Consider the following 23,193-nt stretch of genomic DNA (forward strand, 5'->3'; position numbering starts at 1 on the left):
GGAAAAGATAAAAATAGTATGTCATACATTGTTTGACAAGATCCCTGTTCACTCATTCCAGAGAATTAACTTTCCCAAATCGACCATATGCAGATGATATAACCTAGCTTGCTGAAAGTGAGGAGAACTTGAAGCACTTGCTGATAAAAATCAAGATTACAACCTTAATTATGGATTACAACTCCATGTAAAGAAGACCAAACTCCTCACAACTGGACCAATAGTTAACACCATGATAAATGGAGCAAAGGTGGAAGTGGTCAAGGATTTTATGTTGCTTGGATGCACGATCAAGGCTCAGGAGAGCAGCAGTCAAGAGATCAGATGCTTTGCAGTGGATAAATCTACAGCACAAAGCCTTTTTAAGTGGTGAAAAGCAAGAATGTTCCTTTGAGGACTAAGGTGCTCCTGGAGCCAGGTTACGATATTTTCCACTGCCTCAAATACATGTGAAAGTTGGACATTCAGTAACGAAGATCAAAGAAGGATCGATGAACTTGAATTGTGGTGCAGAATGTTGAAAGTACCATGGACTGCCAAAATAATAAGCAAATCTGTCTTAGAAGAAGTACAGTCAGAATGCTCCTTAAAGGCAAAGATGGTAAGACTTTCTCTACATGCTTTGGACCTGTTGTCAGGAGAGACTAGTCCCTAAAAGAGGATGTATAGTGGAGGGGCAGTGAATAAGAAGAAGGCTTTCAACAAGATGGATCAACACAATGGTTGCAACAAAGGGCTCAAACATAAGACCAATTTTGAGGAGGTGCTTTATTCTGTTGTGCATTAGGGTCACTGTGAGTCGTAACTGACTTGATGGCACCTAACAACAACAACAACAAAGGGCACTAATAATCTACTAGAGATTCTTTCTTCACATATTTGGGTGAAAAATATACAGGTAGATGTATTACCCAAAAAGAATAGATAATAATACCTTTCTTTGAGATGTGGGTATACACACATATCATATATGCCTTCTGACTACTCTATACCTATCATCGCTCATCTACTTCTCACTGTAGAACGTGAGTGAGTATATTCATATGAGCAGAGGGAAGCAGCCCCCTTTTCTTCCAATGTGCAAGTAGGGGAATGTAGTCCATGGCTATAGCGTTCATTACAAGCACACACAGCTGAAGTGTAACCATGCCAGCCCTAGGTTCTACCACACACCAGCTGGGGTGTTAACAGGAAGTATAATATTCACAGCGCAGAATCTGGTATTTAATAAACACTCAACAAAGTCTAGAAACCATTATCGCTGTTTCCAAAACCTCTTTGATCCATCTGTTACTCCTTAAAAGCCTCTGCCATGATAACCAAATGCAAAGTTACCCAATTTTATAGAGGTCAAGGCTGGGAGATAATTCAGGGCAGAGTCACTGGGAAGCCAGTTCTTCTCTAAGGGTCTAGAGTAGTCAAGTTGTGGATCTGGGGGAACAGGGGGGTGGTGGTGGGGGGGACTGCACAGGGATAAAGCATAGTTAAAGCCACCCTATAGAATGAGCAGCGTTCACTAATTCCTGTTGACATGCAGGCAGCCTGGGGGTGGGGGTGGGGCGGGGATTGGGATTTGTACTCATAAGCATTGGGTTTCCCTAGCTGAGTGACATGAAGAGAGAGCTTTAAACTGCTCCTCAGATTGCTGATCTGTAAACCCGAAGACATAAAAAAGGACCTCGCAGAGCTGCTCTGAAAATTAAATAAGAAACATATATGACAGCCCAGTGCCCAGAACATAAAGGCATTCAATAGCTATCAGTTTTCTTCCAAGTGATCTGGGAAATGATTTTTTAATTTCAGGGATGATAAAGTAGTTAGAGGTGATTAGATGATGTTTCACTGGCATATTAAAATATCACTTCATGAGAAACATAAGACCCACAATCTTAAAGTCTTAACATAAAGCTGTGGTGTTTTCATAAGGACAGAAATTTAAGATCCAAGAAGAAATATTCCCTATCTTTCAGAAAAGGGCCTTTTAGAAATGTGCATGTAGCCAAAAGATTTTAAAAGGGAAGCAGCAATAGTGCCAGGGCTATGATAAGAACGAATAGTCCCAGCACTAGAAGATGCTGTTGACATCATCCTGGCTGTCCCCTCAGCCCCCATACTTCACTTTCCTCTCCCTTCCTAGTCCTTCCATCGCTGGCTTTCTAGTGTCCTCTTCTCTCTTGCCAGGAGCAACAACTGATAATATTTATCTCAATGATCGTGGACTTTGGGCTCATTTATTCTGCAGAATAAACAAAGTGCTAAGGAACTGGACCACGAGGAGGCCTGGCTAAATGGTGATGGCCTCCAGACCCAGGAATCCAGAGGCAAACCTCTTGAGCTCACATTAAATATGAAGAGAGGAGGTGTCTCACACGGCCACTAGGTCAGTGCATTTCATCTGTTTACTTGTGAATAGAAACAGCGACAGCTGTCCGAAGGGATCCTACAGAGTGTTGATAATAAGCAGAGCACTCAGGGAGTGTTTGGCTTTGTTTTGCTGTCCGTGAAATTCTGGTTTTGGGGTGTTAGGGGGGATGACTAGGACTTCGCTACCAATAAAATAGGATGGACAACACTGATAATGCTATGAATCAGCAAAGCCTTTTCTTCCTTTCGTACTCTTCCACTTTGCCCAAGGCAGAGTATGGGTAATCGTCTTGATCTGATACACAAGTGTGGGGCCTGCACAGCTCATTTCCTTTACCAGAGCATGCATATGGATGTGGGTGTGTGTGCATGTGCCCGTGCACATATGTGGATATGCTCACATGACTAATTTCACAGTCTCTGGGGACCTGAGCAGGTGACAGAACACTGCTTGAATGAAGGCTTCTTCTACCAGAATTCCAAGGGCTCTACTCAGCTATCGCCAAGGGCATAAATACACACACACATTACGTATTTATATGTCTCTTCAACTGTTAAGTAATAATACATGATATAGATATAACCTGAGGAGGGTGGGGAAGATGCCAAGATCTTGCTCATGGGTTATAGATGAAAACAGCTACAACATCAAAGACTTCATAATTAGAAAGGAGATTACATAAATTTGAATATAAAATGCATACTTTCAAAGGTTCCATGAAGCCAACTCAAGCTATGCTCCAATTCAATATTTTCTCTTTCCCCTAATTTGTTCTGTATCAACCACTGCCTTCCAGTCAGCACTGACCCACAGCAGCCCTTCAGGAGAATGTACACCGCTGCACAGTGTCCAAGGGTATAAGCCTTGACATAAGCAGACCACCTGCTCTTTCTTCCAGTGAGTGTGGGGTGCTTTGAACCACTGACCTTTTGATTAGCAACTCTGGGCTTAACTGACTGTGCTGCTAGGGCTGGAGAGGGTTTCAAAATGCTCATAGAAAAAGGGAATTAAAGGATTATTGGAAGTTTTCAAAGATCCCTCATGTATGCAGAATATATAGTAAATAACATGTGAGCCAACGTTTTCCCTACAGAGGGATATGCGTAGTTTAACTTGAAGCTAGGCCTTGAAGTCACAGAAGGTTTCTGGTGGTGCGAACTGTTGACACTCAGTACTAAATTAAAGGTTAGTGGTTCAGACCCTAGTCAGTGGAGCAGCAGCAGAAAGATGAAGCTATTTGACTCCATGACGGTTCCAGCTCAGAAAACTCCAGTAGCAGCTTGAGTCTGTAGCACGTGGAGTTTCTACTGAGTCCGAATCGACTCCATGGGAGGGACTCGGTGATTCTATAAAGACCTCCATTCTCCTCCAGCCTCACCTCTTAGAGCAGTCTTTAATTGTACTTGCAAATTTCTCTCTCTCTCTCTTTTTTTTAAAGCAAGCCAAACCTTGACTCTGAAATATATTGCTTGTAATGTTTGTTTGCTTAGTATGTCCTCCTGTCATAGATAGAATGCGGGAAAAATAAACACAGGCCTTTGTTCCCATCAGCAATATGTCCAAAGCCAGTGGAGTCTAAATTACAACTTTCCACTCTACTGCTCCAAAGAGGCCAAGCTTCTCTGAGCAGTGTACTTTCTTTCCCATTAAAAACTGGTAAATTATTTACTTGGGGATCAACACTTTAGGAAGACATTCTTTTGGCCATAAAGATGTGCATAAAGCAAAGACTCAGCTCTTTCATGAAAGAGAAAAGGAGAAAGACATGATGCACAAGCACCCTTCCAAGAAGAAAACCATTGCTTAAAGATGAACACCTCTCTAAATAAGAACATGTGACACCACCAAAAAGAGCTTTTCAAGATCTACTCTGATGCTATTAGGATAACATCCACATTCCTACAGGGGAGACCAGTTAATATGGCTATTATTAAAATTTGCATACCATCTGAAATGAATCTAGCATGCAATCGAGATATGATGATACTTCCTGGTGATAGGAATGCAAAAGTTAGAAACCAAGAAGAAGAATCAGTAAATAGGAAATATGGCATTAGTGATAGAAACACCATCCACTGCATGGCACGGTTTTGCAATACTAATGACTTATTCAATGAAAATGCCTTTTCTCAACAATGCAAATGGCGGCTGTACATGCAGACCTTACCCGATGGCATACACAGGAGTCCAATGCAATGCGCATGTGGAAGAGACTGCGGAAAGCTTAATGACATCCCTCAGCACAGCACCAGGGACCAATCAATGGTGCAACAGACCAACTATTGCTCATCTGGAAGTTCCAGTGGAAACCAAAGAAAATTAAAATAAGCCCATGAGACCTAAAGTATACCCCGAGCACATCCCATAGGCGTCCAGAGACTATCGAAGAGCAGACGAGACACAACACTGATGACCATGGATCAGACACAACACTGATGACCATGGATCAGACACAACACTGATGACCATGGATCAGACACAACACTGATGACCATGGATCAGACACGTGATGGCGTGACATCAAGAAGGTTACACATCAAGAAGCAAAAGGTCTTTAAACGGAGGAAAGAAAGCCAAGATCAAAGTGGGTGTCAGAAGAGAAGCTGCGACTTGCTCGTGAGTATCGAATAGCTAAACGAATTGAAGAAATAATGACGTCAATGCGGTAAACAGAGTACTTCAAAGGGTGGCTGAAGTAGACAAAGTGATATATTATGGTGAAATGGACAAAGATCTGGAGATATAAAAGCAAAAGGGAAGAATATGTTCAGCAGACCTTAACCTGAAACAAGTGAAGAAAAATGTCAATTTCTAATATTGACTGAAAGATCCTCAGGGCAAAATATTGAACAACACGCAAAATGAATAAAGTCACTAACATTGAGTCAATTCACACTCATCGTGAACCTGGAGGGCAGAGTGGAACTGCCACTGTGGGTTTCCAGGACTGTACATCTTAACAGGAGTAGAAAGCCCCCATCTTCCTCCCTTGGAGGGGCTGGTGATTTGCAACTGCTGACCTTGGAAGTCACAGCCCAACACATAATCCACTGAGTGACCATGACCAAAGCTCCTTTTCATCAATTCAGGAAGCATCAAAAGATGGAAGAAATATACAGAGTAACTATAGTAAAAACAATACAGAATAACTATATTAAAAACGATACAGAGTAACTATACTAAAACGATACAGAGTAACTACACTAAAAACGATACAGAGTAACTATACTAAGAAAAACGAACTGGTTATGAGCAACCATTTCAGAAGATCCCATGGGCTCAGTAACTGGTGATACTAAAGGATGAGGACGAAGTTCAAGCTGCCCTGAACGCATTAGTGCAAAGCAACCCTCTAGAATATGACTAAATCGCAGTAGAAATGTTTGAACAAATGGATGGCGGTCTGGAGGTGTCCACTCGTCTCCATCAGGCAATTTGAGAGACAGCTACTTGGAAACGGATTGGAAGAGTTCTATATATGTACCCATTCCAAAAAAAGGTGATCCACCAGAATGTTGGTCTTCATGCAAGTACACGTGTGTGTATCATTGTCTCCTCTCCTGTGCCAACAACCGTGCCACATGAGGACAATGAAGCACTATGGAATTTTCATTCTGCACACTGTTAGCCTTGTCACTAAAGCGGTTAAAATAAATAAACAAAATAAAGCTGGAAAAAATGAGAAGACTAGAAACAGGTACATTTACTTTTAAGGCAGAGAGAATCCAGAAAATGGGTCTTCTCCTGACCTGCTCTGATTTGAACATGTAGATTAGAAGCTGTGTGGTGGCATCCTCCGGCAGACAGGGAAGGGCTTCGTACAGAGAAGGCATTCAATAACACTTGTTAAATAAGTGACTGGATTTCTCTGTCTACAAGGTTGTCCATGCATGGAGGCCTCCTACCCAAAAGGCAGCATTTGTTTATCCAGAAACCGGAGGTGATTGGGTACCAGGGTACGTTTTTCAAGTTCTTGCTTTCATCATTATTTTTTAGAAGATAAAATTTAGTCATTCTTAAAGTTTATCCTATGAAGCATACAACTTTCCTCTAGTCCCTATATTCTTCTTCTCCACCCACTATCATGATCCCAATTCTACCTTACAAATCTGTCTAGACCAGAGGATGTACACTAGTACAGATAGGAACTTGAAGCGCAGGGAATCCAGGGTGGATGGTCCCTTCAGGACCAGTGGTGACAGTGGTGATACCAGGAAGGTGGGCTGGAAAGGGGGAACCGATTACAAGGATCTACATATAACTTCTTCCCTGGGGGACAGACAACAGAAAAATGGGTGAAGGGAGACGTTGGACAGTGCAAGATATGACAAAATAATAATTTATAAATTATCAAGGGTTCATGAGGGTGGGGGAGCGGGAAGGGAGGGGGAAAATGAGGAGCTGATGCCAGGGGCTTAAGTGGAGAGCAGATGTTTTGAGAATGATGAGGGCAATGAATGTACAAATATGCTTTACACAATTGAGTATGTATGGATTGTAATAAGAGTTGTATGAGCCCCTAATAAAATGATTTAAAAAAAGTTTATCCTATATTTCTAATGTCTGGACCAGGAGCTACCTGGGCTCAAAAGTCTTAAACTTGGTTTCTTTTATATCTAGACTGAAATCTCAAAAGAAGTATATGATTCTCAACATCATAAATTAGATATTATTTCATATTGCTAAACTACACTTTAGATATTATTATAATAAGGTAATAATACATGTAATGCAAACATCAGTCTGTTAAACCCTGGCAAAAACTTTTTTTGACATCAAGGATCAAGGTTGTAAAATTACAGATCCACATGACCTTGAACTTCTGAGTTTTCAAACTTTGCTGCATATTAAAATCTACTGAGGACCTAATGGAACCCTAGCACTACAATCATTATTCCAAAAATAATTCAGCCTGATGAGAGGGCAGAAAAAGCACCCCTTAATAGTTTTATACTTTAACTAGTTATGTGACACGGGTAGATAGATTTATCACATTTTTACAACCACCTCCCTGCAAAAAATTAATTCTAAGGTAGGCCCAAATTCCTTTGGCCTCTTGATTCCAACATGTTTTTGTACTTATTATTTAGCACTACAACTGTCTGCTACTTAACTTAGTTAACAGTCACCAAGTTATTTTTAGGCCAAGTACAACTCTCGCGTGCACGCACATGCACACACACACAATACACTGCTTGATAGCTGTGCTCCTTTGGAAAAGGTACAAAAGTTGCCTCCTTACTGGCATCATCTTATTTGTCTAATTAATAATAATAAAGCTGAACTAATTTATCGTGTGCTTACTGTATCTGAGGAATTGTTCTCAGTCATTTGTCTTATTCCTTTATCTTATCCATTTATCTTATTCCCCATCTAACACTTGTACAAATGAGGGAACTAAGGAATAAGGAATGAAGGGCCTTGCCCAAGAACACATCACTAGTAACAGGAGAACTTAGACTAGAACTCAGGCCAACTGGATCCAAAGTCCTGCCTTAATCTCACAACCATTTACTACAAAGCAAGTATTTGTCATATCTGGATGTTAAAAATAGAGGCTAAAAATAACAGTAAAATATTAAATGTTATTATATTATATATCTTAAACAAAACAAAAATGACCACATTCCATTCCTGAGAAATTTTGCTTCCCCCTGTTGTCTTAGTTATTTAGTGCTGCCATGAAAGAAATACTGCTAGTAGATGCCATTACCAAACCAGAGAAGTTTAATCTCTCACCGTTTAAGATGCTAGCCATCTCAAATGGAGGAAGCTTTTGCTTCCTGGGTCCTTGGACATCGCTGTGTCTGGGCATCTGCATTGCCCCATCTCTATTTCTGAGAGTCTGCTTATTCTCTTTCAATATCTCCAAAAAGATAGAGTCAAACAGCACTCCACACTACTGCAGCCTCATTAGTTTCACAAGGACAACCCATTCTCAAATGGGACTTTCGTTACAGGCATAGAAGTTAAGGTTTATAACTCATATTTTGAGGGAGAACAATTCAGTCCATAATATTCCATCCTTTGACCCCTCCTAAATGCAGGTCCTTGCTACATGCAAAATACATTCACCCAATCATATCATCCCCAAAATCTTTACTCCAAGTCCAAAAATCTCATCTTCTGCATCATCTCTATTAAAACGCAGTGGGGTATTAAGTGTATTTCATCCCAATGCAAACTGCCTTTTCATCTATAAACCTGTGGAAGCAGGAATTAAAAATTATCTGCTTCCAAGGCACAAGGTAGAAACTTCCATTACAAATGAGAGAAATTGGAGGGACAGTAGGGCACCAAGCAAGTCCAAAACCCAGCAAAAACAAAGGACATGAGCTTTCAAGGTTTGAAAACAGTCCTCTGGGCTCTGAGGCCATCTGGACAATGGCCTTGCCCTCCTGATTCAGGGTATTGGCCCATCCTCTGGATTCTGGGGGGCGGGACCACAGGAAAAGCTTCTGCTCTACTTTCCAGATCCACTAAGACGGCATGGTTGGGGCAGCCCTAACCACCTAGTCCAGCAGCCTCCATTCTTCTGCCCTAAGGCACAGAGGACCCTCACCCTCCTCAGGTCTGGGGAGTGGGGCCCACCCTTCAACACACCGTTTGTCTGCAGTCCCATGCTCCAGAGCTCAGTTCAGATGCAATGCTTCAAACCTCCATCTTCCCGGCCTCCTCTGTCCCTACTCAGGACAATAGATCTAGCTCTTTTCCACCATTTCCTGCCTGTAGAATTCCAAGAGGGAGGTGACTTTGTTTCTGTTGTGCTTTCTGGGTTCTTTCTTCAGGCTGTACTGATGGAGGCTTTCCTCCATTGTGGTTAGATTCATCAGTCACAGACTTAATCTTTTTAACAAAAGATTGTGTACCCATGTCTTTGGGGACCATTCTAGGACTTGTATAATAGGATTTTCCAAATCTTTAAATTCTGTTTTCATGTTCCACAGTTCATTTTAAGTCCATCCCTTTCTCCCTTTATTTTACCACATATAAGTGGCCAGGAAAACCCACATGGACCATTTACAATGTTGTTTAGAAATCTATTCAGCCAGATATCCAAGTTCGTCACTTAAAAATTCTACCTTCTACCAAACATTGGAACACAATGCAGACACTTCTCTGCTGCTGCATAGAAAGCAATGCCCTCCCCGCTTCACGGTCCAGTCACATGGTCGCACTTTTCTTATGAAGCCCCACCAGGGGCCCCTCTAATGTCTGTGGCTGGCACTATCTGTTCTCTGAGAGGAGAGGCTTTCCCCACAGTTCTCCTCATTTTCTCTGTACCCTCATCAGAATCACTTTGCATGGCATGAGCTCTCTCTAAGGTAATCTAGAGTTTTACTTTTAGACACCTTAAACTCTTCCCGCCTCTACTCATTACTCAATTCCAGGATTGCTTCCACATTTTAGGTAGCTCTTAGGAACAACCCACTCTGCCAGTACAAAACTCAGTTTTATTTATCTAGAGTTGCTATCACAGAAATGGCGTAGGGCGGTGCCTTTAACACACAGGATTTATTTACCCACAGTTGAAAGGAAAACAAGAAGATTGATTCCAACTTCTAGTGACCTACAGGACAGGACTAAAATTTAGAGCCTTTATGGACGTACCCTGCCACATCTTTCTCCCACAGAACAAGTGGTGAGCTCAAGCCATCAACTTTCCCTTAGCTTCCTCCTCTGTACCAGTCTACAAATGCAAATCCCCAGAAACTTCTCTCAGGGTAGGCTTTCTGTGGACATCCGCTCTGAAGAAAGGCCCTTGTCTTTCAGATTCTGTTTCCAGGTACCTTGGAGACATCCATGTGTTTTAACATCTACCTTTCCCCAGCTCTGCTTGCTAGTTTGTGTTTAATCTCTTTTTACATCTCCAAAAAAAAGAAAAGAAAGATTGACTCAAAACACCCTTTACACTAATCCTGCCACATGAACATAACAAAACAACCCATTCCAGAATGGGATTATAGCCCTAGATTTAGAGGTGAGGATTTACAATGCCTCACTCTTTTAAAAAAATTTTTTTTTGAGGAGACACAATTCAAACTAGAACACCCATCAAAATAAAACAGCAGTGGAAAGAATATTTCCACAAGCTCTGTGATTTCTTAGTATGATCATTCACACTGTCCCCAAACACTATATTGCCCACAAGTATTTGCTTCTGATTCATTTTCTGACTATAGACAAATGTTCGATATGTGGCTCATGTCTCAGGAGATATGAAAATCAAAGTCCATATGCCATCAAATCTCTTCTATGAACCAGCCTTCTGAGCTCCTTCCCCCTCCTCCCTGTGATCCTCAGTAAATACCTCTGGTTCATAAGCAGTCCTGTCTTGCAGCAGTCCTTTGTTAATCTTTGTTTTATAAGAGCCCAGAGCAAGTCTGGGCACGGTGTGGAAAAGGGGAGAGGGAGACAGATCCCAGGAAGGCACCTGGAGCTCTCCCACTCTGAGGGAGAGAAGCTTTCTCATACACCTGACAGCCCATCAGTCACAGGAGGAACGTACATTTGAAAAGAGAATCTCAAATAATTGTCACATAATGCAATTATTTAGGTATGAATTGTCTGTCTTACACTGTAACTATTTCAGCTTGATTAAAGACCTTAAATGTAAGTAAACATTCCAAATATTTAAATCTTGAAAAAGTTGTCTATACTACCATTTAAAATATTTCAACCGAGAGAGAGAGAGAGAGAGAGAGAGAGAGAGAGAGAGAGGAAGAGGGTACAGAAATCCTAACAATTGTCTACTTTAGGTACATTATCTAAGGATGTTTGTTATATTGTTTGCTACTTTCTGTATGCTTGAGAATATTCCAAAATACTTTTAATTTTTTTAAAGGCATATATTGTCTTTATGGAGCAGGAGATGGATGGATAAATGACAAAGTATTTTCCCTGAAGCTGATCTTGCTGTAAAGTAATGGGGGCTTCTAAACATCATGGTAAACCTCATTATGGAATACCCAGAGTTAGGTAGCCTTCTCACTCACTTTAAAGAGAAATGATATTAAAAAATGAAGTTGGAAAAAATATTGTAACTATTTCAAAGCCTCCACCAAGTTCTAAATATTTGTTCACTTGGATCATTTTCACCAGGTGGGGTAGAAGCACACATACATACTTCAGGAGCTAAGACGACAAAGATAATTCAGACGTGGGTCAGAACAGAAAAAGGACTGTAAATGAGAGCGGCCACTTAATCCCAGGGGCTTGTGGGCCTCTGATCAGTTTCTTACCACCCTGACACAGCATTACAAAAATGGCAATGGGGCAGCCAGTCTCTTGACAGGCAGCACCAAACAAGGAGAGCGTGGCACCCGGACAAGGGACAGAGAACTTGGACAGGGAGGGTAGCAACCAGTGTTTACAAACATAAACCAGGGAATCAGATGGGCCAGCCATAAATTACCCAGCATTGCACTGAAATCTCTGAAAATAAGTGAGCAAGGCCTTAGACGTTTCTACCTTATGTTCTAACTAACCGGTACCACTACAAAAACGACTCTGCCTAAATGGTTCCACTACCACTCTTGCTGAAATGAAATGTTAGGGCCCCGAGGTGGAAGAGAATTACAGACACCCCAGCAGAGAAGCAAGATCAAAATGGTCGGCTTGACCCACCAAAGAGTCTACTTCAGGAGAACCTGGGAGAAGTTGCTGGTCAACCCTTTGAAGAGATCCTGCCACCCCCGTCATTAACCTTTGGTTTGCCCGGATGAACAGACACATGAGGGGGAGTCTACCGCCCATCCCTTTCCCTTCTTTCCCGCCTTGGTTTCAATCTCAGCCATTATCGCAAAAAATCAAAATAATAATGATAAATAAAGCAAGTTCCAGATCCCTTTGCTCGAAAATATGTATTTTTAACTAAACCCCCAAATATTTGAAGAGAAAGACCCAAGAAACTACAAATAATCCAACCTCTACCACCAGAGCGTCTTCCAAGTCGACCGCCGCTGTGTCTCACCGACCTGAAAATGCCGAGCCTTCGGAGTGGCCGCCGGGGCGCCCAGTGGTGAGGTCAGCAGTGTGTCCAGCCCCGCCCCACCGAGGCAAGCTTACTGTCGGTCACAAGGAACAAGCCTGGGCTGCCCTGAGTCTCAGCTGCACCCACAACAAGTGGGGAGAGACAATTCCATTTTCACCAGAATCACCGAGATTCACTGCTCAGACCTGAATTCAACACCACAAAGTCCACTGCAAAACAGAGGCTTGGATCTACAAGTCTTTCTAACCACTCCCATTTGTAAGTTGGCCGGGTCATCTTAATTTGTATTTCTTAGTACCGATCCTTAGATCACCCAGGCACAAGGGATCAGTGTTGTTCGTTTCTTAACCAAGAACACCTGATTGTACACGACGAAAAGGGAGAGTGTCATGACTGTTGGCTACCGCTCTTGCTAAACTCTTATAAATGGGAAGTGTGTAGATGGTATTTCTCCTCTGAAAGAGACAATACAACTATGATCATGGCGAGGAAACAATAGCAGGGTAACTCGATGGGGAATCACTGAAAGCCAACCACACAAGAATACAGAAACAATATAACCCTGTGCTAGAGGGAAGTTATCTTAACATATTCATAGCCTGGAGGAAACTCATCAACAACCAAAAATGTCTGAGGATGGTGGGAAATCGCTGGGTGCAAGCTCCACAGTAGCGCCCTTCTATTTAGAGCCAAAAAATCCTTTAGGAAAGTGATGCCTTTGAGGTCGTTGAGTCCAGTGGGACAAGCTTAAGGGGGCAAAGGATAGGAATGGAGAGTCTATCAAAGGACAAAACGACCATAGTCGCTAAAACACTCCCTAACCAAAGAGCAAGAGAATGCATCCTTGGGAAGGCCAGACTGAACCGATGGACGCTGTCAAAAGGAACTCAGCAAGACCTTTCCTCAACACATTTTGAGAGACTGGTTGGAGATGTGGTGCAGAAATTGTATGCTCTGGACTCACGACCTTACTGAGAGGGAAGGACACACACACATACACAGAGAGAAAGAGAGAGAGAGAGAGAGAGAGAGAGAGAGAGAGAGAGAGAGAGAGAGAGAGAGAGACAGACACTACCTCCACCCTGCAGAAGGCACTGAGTAGGAAGAATTATGCAGTGCACCCAAAGAATATGGTCTCTGATGCAAAAAGGTGCAATTGAAATAGACACAAAATGAGGGCTCCCTACCAGATCAGGGAACAGGATGAGGAAGGAGAAGATAATCCAGCAGGTGATCCAGTCCTTCTGAAAGGACTCAAAAGAGTATTAGTAAGGCAGTGGGTTAAGCATTGGGCTTCTAATTGTTAACATAGGCAGTTCAAGGCCACCAGCTGCTCCATAGAAAAAAGATGACTATCTGTTTCCATAAAGATTTACGGTCTCAGATACCCTATGGAGCTGTTCTGTCCTGTCCTGTAGGGTCAGTATGAGTCAGAATTGACTCTGTGGGACTAGGGAGTCAAGACTCAAATTCAAGACCTCAGAGTAGTTCATTATTCACTGTGCTTTGTCGGGTATCCCACCACCCCTTCTTGGGAGGATCCATAATACCCAAAGGTTGTTCATAGATTGGGGACTAGTTCATGGAAATGTTTGTCTCGATCTTTTATTAGAGGAAATAGATGCATTTGGTGAACCTGTCCTTTCCAAGGGGCCTTGTAAATCACATTCAAGATCTCTGCTCTTCTTGAAGGTCACTTTATAAAACACAAATGCAAATCTAGTCAAAGTTGAGAAAGAGGAAAAACCTCCCACAGAACTGGTGCCAGCTGGTTTACCCGAAGTTCGTCATAGTTGCTACTCCTGACAACCCATCCACATTGGTTAAGTCTGAGAGAACATAACTCATCAAACAAGATATTGATATTGGGATACAGAGCTACCAGAGGAAACATGGCTTAAGCTAACATGTAGCATAAAGCCCCTTTTCAGGAAGATGAGCGCACAGTCTCATACAGGTAAGATGACTTGCACAATGAAAATTAAAAGCCAACTCTAGGACCCAGACCTTCTGGCTTCCAATTCAGTGTTTCTGTTTATTTACTTTGAATTTTATTGTTATCCCAAAGTAATTTTTTTAAAAAGGATAATGAAAGGGAAGACAAGAAGAAGGCTGGTTTGGGTCTTTAGTACGCAAGATGAGGAGACTGCTGTTCTGAAAACCCAGGCTAATCAGCAATGTGCCGAGGAGGAGGAGGAGGAGGAGGCAGTCGGGACATTACCTTTCAACACCAGGGCTTCTTTGCCTTCTCTCTTCAGAGACTCGAGGACTATGTGGAGTGGCTGGGAGGGCACCACTCGGCTCGGTTCATTGGTATTCTCGTCATAAACTATAATTTCTTTGGAAAAGATCCTCTTGAAAGAGTCCTTGCCTTCCCTACAGGAAATCAAGTCTAGGACGGTGATCTTGCCCTGCTGCAGCCTCCGCCGGCTGATCTTATCGGCACAGTTAATGTGGACAGCTCCTTGGATGTGACTCTTGTTATACTCCATGAAGGGTCTGCAGTCGATGATGACGGGGCTCTGGCTCGGAAGGTGACTCTTGCTGCACTTGGTCATCTTCTTCGCCAAATCATTGGGGTAGATGATTTTGATACTGGCCAGCTGCTTGGGGGTTCCTGACACAGGGCTGCCCACCCCACATGATGGACTGATAGGGCCTGTGCTCTCATTGTTGTTGACCATCTGGTAAGCAGGGCAGGTGGTAGAGGTTCCAATGGCTGTGGTTGCAGTGCCGGTAGCGATGGCTTGGTTTGGAGCCTGAGTGTCCTTGTCGTAGGTTGCCACAGTGCAGCAGCTGGCACCGCTGCATCCACAATTTAGGGAGCGGGCAGAGCCGCTGGATGAGGGCATATACGTCAGATTCGCAGCCTTGAGGGACACAACGGTGGTGGTGATGACAGGAGTGTGGCTGTCACTGCCTGGGTTGGCAGAGCCAAGGTAGCTAGAGTCTAAACAGAGGTTGAGATCCTGAGGTCGGACAGGCCTAGACAGTGCCACTACTACCCTGTCGTCTAAAGGAGATGGAGGCATGAGGAGGCTGAAAACTGGCAATTCAAGAAGAACTCAAGACAGTCTGCAGAGAAGGGGGGGGGGGGGAGAAAAGGGGAGAGAGAGATAAAGTCACATGACATGAAAAGCAGTCTGATCCAGTCCCTCAGGGCAGACCTTTGCAGCCTTCTAAGCAAAGTCATCCGAGGTGCCCTTCAGTGTGCTGTGTTGCAAGCTGGAAAGTCCCTTTTCACTTACTCAGAGGATGTACCTTGAAGGCCCCCATCCAATTTGGTTGGTGAGGGTACGTTCCACATAGACTCTAGGCAGAAATTGATGAACAACCTTTAAAAGACTGATATCAAAGTGCAGCCTTTGACAAGGTGAAAAAACACAGTGATTTAGTCAAGCTGCTGATTTAAAAGGAGGGCTTTTTAAAAGAGGTCCTCTATTCCATGCCTCAGCCCCTCAGCAGAAGTATACTGCAACCATCTGAGAATCCCCATGTGTCCACCTTTGCACACTTTCCATGTAATTCCCTCGTCCACTGCAAAGGCAAAAGGATGACCAAGAGCACTGGCATGGCTCTCAGAAACATACAGCAGTTAAAGCTACATCGGGGGACCAGGCCAACTTTCTGAAAACCGAATGAAAGTGTCCCCTTAAAGGAAAGTCTTTCACTAGGACCTATTCTTGCTCTTCCAGTCTACCAAGCCCTTTGAAAACTATACCACAGGGTCATCTTAATTCCGCCCATGTTTCCCATTAGCCTCTTGTAATGCATCCGCATTGTGCCTGGTTCACTACAGACTGGTGTTCTAAAACAAAACCTCAGGCCCAAGACCCAGTCCTGGAAACCCTAACCTTGGCAGACCCATCACATAGCTGCTGCTACTGCTGCAGTTCTCTCCCCCTCCCCCTGCCCCCAAGGACAAGACCCCCTCATTGTTCCTCCTTCCTTTCCATCCATGGGATGTAGCCAGCTAATTTGTATATTTCAATCCCATACAGATGCCCCACCAGGCCTTTCAAAAGAAGACTAAACTTGACATAGATTCCATACACAGGACTTCCCAATCAGCCTATCCCTGTTAAAGGAGGCAGTTACATGTTGCCCACCTGACCCACCACCAATCTCCTCAGAGAGTGCCTGCACAGGAGCAGATCATGCCTCCCTGTAGACACAGGGACTCTCTACACCAAGGACCTGCTGGCTGGCCCTGTGCTTCTATTAGACAGGGTCACAAAAAAGAAACCCAACCCCAAGCAAGAGCTGTTCACCTAAACGAACTTTAAGAGCTGTCTGAAAAAATGTCATCTATCATCCCTCTACACACAACTGACCCTATTCTCCGAAGTGTCACAGGCACAATCGCCACTACAACCCCCGCTCCCAAAACACACACACACACACACACACGCACACACACGCATGCACACAAGCATCAAGTCCCCAGATCCCCACCGACTCAGGTTTCTCTCACCCACCTTGGGATGCGAGTGAAGGAGCCAAGTCAAACCCTCTCCTCCCCTCCCTTGCGTAGTATTTTTTGAAGAGCGAGTACTATTCCAGGGGATATCTCTGTTTCCCATCTGGAGCAAACATTGAAAAGCCGTTGCTATTGTGTTACCTGACAGAGTCCGTCCCAGGATCAACAGTCCATTTCCTTGGAGAGGGGATGCAGAGCGTGTCCACGCCGGGTCCCCCACATCCACGCAGAGTGCGCGGCTCGCATACACGCACAGAGTGTATAACGAGATCTGCATCCCTGCAGCAGACGGCCGGGCCAATATATTGCCCATGAAACCAGCCAGTCTGGCCCAGGAAACCTCCCGGGCAAATACTGAGCTACCCACCTCTCTCATGAATCGCCTTTCACCTCTAGGCTGGGGCTGGCAAGGAAATTCAGTGGTTAGAGATGCCCCTTTCCCACTCCAGGGCACCGAACCTCCCCCTTCGCAACATAGCGCGCTAACAAGCCCCGGGCATTTAAAAAACTACCGCAAAGCATCCCAACAAACCTCATTTTACCTTCGCTCCCAATCCAAGTAGACTGCAGAGAAAGTAAACGCACTGGACAGCAGAAGCCAGAACCCTATAACCTCACCTGCTGTGGCTCCCCCGTCAGCATCGCATCACACACAACACACACACACACACACACACACACACATACACACACACACACACAGCCTTCCATTCCTCCACTTCCACTCTTAAACTCTCAGGAGTAGTCGGGGTGACTTCCACTTACTTCATAAATAAGTGTAGCCCTCCACCATTTGCCGCTCCGCTTCAACTATGGCTTCGCACATTCAACCCCCATTCACTTGGCTTCATTGATCTCCAGCAGTAACATAGTTACTTTCTCTTTTGCTACACTGTAAATGTACGGTTCTGGGGGGGCGGGCCCGCCGCCGACCGACGGTGCCCTGGGCCAATAGAAATCCGGAGAAACTCCACCGCCACCTCACAGTGGCTTGTAGCCAATAGACGATCGGAGGGGGCGGATCCAGGGGCGTGGCAACAACCTTTTAAAGGCGGAGTTATCGGACGCCGCTTCGAGTGTTTGGTGTTATAACACCGGTGGTGATGTCATTGGCAGCCAATCAAAAACTTAAAAGAGCTAGCGGGGGCCCGCGCAGAGCAGCTGCTCTCTATTTACACGTAAACCAAGCCGGCGGCCGCCGTTAACCCTTTCCAGGACTGAATTGTCAATGGGCTGGACCGCTCACTTCTGCTAACCAGGTTCTGCCCGTTGAATGGGACCCCGCCCCAGCGCCACGCTAATTTATCGGCCCTTCGTACTCTGAGTAGGTTGTCAAAAGGGCCGGACTAACTTTCTAAAGGCGGGAGAAGCAGCACAATCAACGCCCCGAAGTGGAAGCCGGCTCGGAGGTCGCTCGCGGTGAGTGGAGGCCGACCCGCCCGCATTCCAGGAAGTTAGCGGGTGGTCTGCGCCCGGAGTCGGCGGGACGGCTCAGCGAGGGGCGTCGGGTCCCCGCCCGCCCGCGCCCCACGCTGGAGGTCTGAGCGCCCGCGACCGCGCCGGCCCCAGGCCCCGTCCTCAGGGGCCAGCCCACCCGCAGATGTCGCTGCCCCTCCGGCTGCCCTCCCGCTGCGGGGCGCCGTGGTCGCCCCAGTCGTGGGGACGGCGCGGCGCGATCCTGCTGGTCAGCGTGCGCGCCCCGGCCACGCCCCCGCCGTCCCCCGCCTGCGCCCGGGGGCCGGAGCTCCCGCGCCCGGACGCCGCCCCGCCGGACGCCTCGTGGGAGGAGCGCTGGGCCGAGGCTGCCTGCTCCGGCCGCCCGCGGGACCTAGCGGCCTGGAGCTCGCCCCCTCTTCGCCGCGCCTCCGAGAGCTGGACCCTGACCGCCGTCCTCGCCACAGGCTCCTGGAAGGGCTCAGCTGGGGCCCGGCACAGCGCCCGCCTCCCCGCGCGTTCGGGCCGCGCCGGCGAGCCGCCGGGCTTCCTGTTCAGCGCGGGCGGCGGGGCCGGAGGAGCCCGGGAGCCCGAGCCCGGCCGCTACCGGCCGACTGCGTGCGGTGCGCTGCGAGGCCAGAACGCGGGGCCCCAGGGGATCGCTGAGACTGCTGCCAGCCTGAGGGTCACCGGCCGAGGCGCGTGCCCCGGGGAGAGGAGCAGGGGGCGAGGCTGGCGGGTCTGAGCCCCGGCGGGAATCCGGCTGCGAAAATGTGGGAAAGTTGCCTTGGGCTACACGAGGGCGTGGAATTGGCGGCAAGAACTGTGGAGAGACCACCTCAAAGAAGAACACGAAAAAAGTAGTCTTTTGTTGTGGTTTTTATTTTTTAAAGGGGGCCCCCCAGCCCCTCGTCTCAAAGCGGCTGGCCTTGGTTGGGGGAGGTATGGAATGGACTCATTACAGTGGAATGTCGCATTATGAGCGCTATAGAATGCTGGCCTGTGATTTTCTCTCTCCGGATTGGAGGGCTTTGGAGACCCAGTTCAAGCTCCTGCCCTAATCAGTGAGCTAAGTGACAGCTCTGTACACACGTAATTTTCAAAAAAGGAGCTATCTGAATTCAAACAAAAGGATCTGTTGAAAATCTCGCGTGTATTATTCTTGGTGTATGGGGCAGGGGAGGGAGATCAGATGCCGGTATATGCACACTCAGACATATTCTAGCTCATCCCACTAGGACTGAACACACATTGCATGTGTACAATCATCTTAAATTGGAAGGGATGCTATGTTCCTTTCCCCAGCCACACCCCACAACACACTCACATTCATCCTGTCTAGATGGGGTTTCTGCAGCTCTAAGTTTTTATGGGAGCAGGTGACCTCATAACCGGGGCACACCAATGTGATTGCTACACCTTTAGGGACGAACAAGTCATGACCAGGAAAGTTGCATTCTGGGTAATTTCCACAGACATTAGAAAAGAACTTGACAGAGGTTGTACTCGTCTGGAGTCGGAAGATTGGGGGAAACTTGCTTTTCCTTGACTAAACATCCTCCAGAAAATTTAACAACCACATGGTAGATATTGGAGATCTGGAGATACATTCTGATTCTGGATCTCACCTTTTGTGTAAATCCAGAGCAGGTGTCCATTTGTCTGTCTCTAAAACGGTAATAGCCCAGCTCAGTATGAAAAAGAAAAGATATTTGTGCTGGTGTAGGGGTGGTGCTGGAGAGAATTATTTTGATAATATGCAGTCAATAAAACAAACAAACAAAACCTGCCTTTGCTTCACAAAACAAGGGGCTTCTTTGGAAAAATACTTAAAAACCACCACTCCCGAATTTGTCGCTCACGGCTCAGTACGAAAAGTACAAGCAAAGTACGAATTTATACAATTGGGCAAGGGTTCTTCACAGCATGTTCTTCTGCTGCCCTGAACTGAAAATAACTTAAAAAAAGAAATGTAACTCACTTAATGTGATGATTATTCCACTATAGTTTCAAACAAGTGAATTATGATTTTGTTTACTAAGAATTCAAGCCATCCAGGCTGAAAAACTGAGGAAAAGGGCCAACTTCATCTATCAAATGCGAAACATGGAGTAATTACTAGTTCATTAATATGGAAAAGCATGTAATTTAAGGAGCCCTGTTGACTCCTTAGTTAAGTGTTCAGCTGTTAGCTTGAAAGTTCAGCTTTTTAAGCCCACTCGAGTAAAACAGCCTCTCTGTTCCTACATGATTATAGATTAGAAACTAGAGAGCAGTTTGCAAGGAATCGGAATGGACCTGACAGCATACAACAATAACACAAGTGTGTGATGTAAAATCACATTTTGTTTAAGTACCTTTGAGTCAGTTGCAACTAATAGCACCGTATGTACAGCAGAACAAAACACTTCCCAGTACTGCATATTTTTATTATGCTTTAACAACACTGTACTTTAAAATGCCCAGCACCGTGATTCAAATGCACCCATTCTTTTGGAGTCTTCTGTATTCCATTTGTCCTCTGCTGCTTCCATGAGCACTGATTTTGGACACAGGCAAAACAAAATCCGTAACAGTTTCCATCTTAAGCCCATTTATCATGACAGTTACCTATTGATCCAATTGTGAAGATTTTGTTTTTGTTTTATCCGAGTTGCAATCCATATTGACCATCAGCAAGTGCGTCTAGTCCTCTTCAATTCTAGCAAGTAAAGTATCATCTGCATATCATAAATTGTTAATAAACCTTCAATCCTGATAGCACATTCTTTTTTATAGCCCAGCTTCTTGCATTATTTGCTCAGCCTACAGATTGAATCAATATGTTGAAAGGCTACAACCCAGTCACACACAGTCCTGATTTTAAGGTAGTCCCTTGTTCTGTTTGAATGACTGCCTCTTGAGCCATGTACAGGTTCTGCATGAGCACAATGAAGTATTCTAGAATTGTCATTCTCAATGCTATCCATAGTTGTGAATTGTACAGTTGAATTTCTTTGCATAATCAAGAAAACACAAGGACATGTTTTTCCTGTGTTCCTTGTTTTGAGCCCAAAGCCATCTGATGTCAGCAATGGTATCCGTTGTTCCATGTCCTCTTGTGACTCTGACTTGAATTTTTTGGCAGCTCTCTGTCAGTGTTACTGCTGTAACTGTGATGGAACGATCTTCAGCAAAATCTTACTTGCATATAATATTGTGTGATAGTTCATGCATTCTGTGTGGCTATCTTTCTTTTGGATGGGCGCAAATATGGATGTCTTCACACGTGGTTGGCTAGATAACAATCTGCTAAATTTCTTGGCAAAGGCAGGTAAATGCTTCCAGTGCTTCATCAGCGTGTCAAAACATTTCAGTTGAGATTCCACTAATTACTGGAGCCTTTGTTTTGGTTAATACTTTCAATGAAGCTCAGACTCTTCCTTTAGTGCCAAAGCTTCTTAATCTCTTGAAATGATTGAATGTTGACTAGTTCTTTATGAGTTAGTGACTATATTCTTTCCATCATCTCCATGTTTCCTGCATCATTCAATATTTTGCCGATGGAGTCTTTTAATGGTGCAACTAGTGACTTGAATACTTTCTTCAGTTCCTTCAGCTTGATATGTGCTGGACATATTGTTCCTTTTTGCTTTTCTAACTCCAGGTCTTTGCACATTTCATTATAGTACAAATCAAATTATAGAGTGGTATATAACAAAACAGGATCTTGAAGATACTCCTTTAATTTCAATGCTTCTAAGTTGCTTGTTCAAGGAAAGGTGAATATTTTTCCTGTTTTGAGTTACATATGTGAAAATCCTCTCCTGACATTCTGTTCTTCATGTTTCAGTTTGTATACCAGTGAGCCAATGGCTAAGTACCTGATCTTGTGAAGCCTTAATATTCACTTTTAGCCCAAAGCCAAGCTTCCCCATTGTATTGAATATTGTGATTACACAACTGCACTGAACCATAAATTTGTTCTTGTTTGAAAACATCATTTAAAAAATGTGGTTTATAGGTGCATAGTGCTACCTGTTAAGCAAAACCTAATACTTATGAAAACATGGGCCCACATATAAGCTGTAGACAATGTTGGGTAAATATATTAAACAACTTCATTTATGTGCACTCACATGGTTCTGGGTGTGGGGTGAGGCAGGAGGTGGAGACTGGGTGAGAGAGACATCTTCAAAATCATCTTCATGGTCAAGCTAGGATTCCTGAAGTTACTAGAATTGAGAAGAGAAAGGTTTGAAGAAAATATAGAAATCAATCCCAGAGTATAAATAAAACCAAACAAACAAACAAAAAATTGCCCTAGAGTTGATTCAAATCAGAGAAACCCTATTGGACAGAGTAAAACAGGGTGTCCAAGACAATAAAACTTTACATAAACACCCAGCCTCATTTTCTTCTGCCAAGCTGCTTACGGGTTAGTTCATATCAACCCCACAGTTGGCAGTCCAGCCCTTAACCCACTGCACCACCAGATCTCCGTGGTATTAAGCCAGCAAGAAGAAGGGAATTATCTGAGGAACAGACATGTGGGGCCTGGCGTACTTGAGGGTGGTTGAAGCCAACTGGGTGAACCATCCTCCAGTAACTTGCTGGACCTAGGGAAGGGCCCAAGGGAAGGAAGCAATGAAAACAAGCAGGGCTGATTAATTGTCTCGCTGTCCATGCTTTTGGACTCGGTGCCTTTATAGGATTTCTCCAGTAAATCCAAGGTCAGGGCGCACTTGTTACCCAGGAGAAGGTCCTGAGACATTTTTTAAATTGCTTAATTACTGAAAATTGGTGATTCAAATCTGCCCAAAATCCCCCTGGAAGAAAGGCCTGATAAATAACTTCCCAAATATCACAGCTGCTGAAAATTGTTAGGGGGTATTTCTATTCTGAGTCACACACGGGGTCACAATGAGTCAGCATCAGCTT

General features: G+C 44.6%; 1 protein-coding gene across 1 annotated transcript in view; it reads right to left on the reverse strand.

Annotated features, from left to right (window-relative positions):
- Nucleotides 1-18,321, reverse strand: part of DUSP10 (dual specificity phosphatase 10) — a 43,517-nt gene extending 25,196 nt beyond the window's left edge. Inside the window, exons 1-2 of the mRNA XM_075530474.1 lie at nucleotides 17,605-18,321; nucleotides 14,581-15,434 (exon numbers count right to left, since the gene is read on the reverse strand). Coding sequence (XP_075386589.1) covers nucleotides 14,581-15,391 — 811 coding nt within the window. The 5' untranslated portion in view covers nucleotides 15,392-15,434; nucleotides 17,605-18,321. The remainder of the gene's footprint in view (nucleotides 1-14,580; nucleotides 15,435-17,604) is intronic.
- Between the last annotated feature and the right edge of the window lie 4,872 nt (nucleotides 18,322-23,193).

This window comes from Tenrec ecaudatus, chromosome 1, assembly GCF_050624435.1.
Source record: "Tenrec ecaudatus isolate mTenEca1 chromosome 1, mTenEca1.hap1, whole genome shotgun sequence".
NCBI classification, from domain to species: Eukaryota; Metazoa; Chordata; class Mammalia; order Afrosoricida; family Tenrecidae; genus Tenrec; species Tenrec ecaudatus.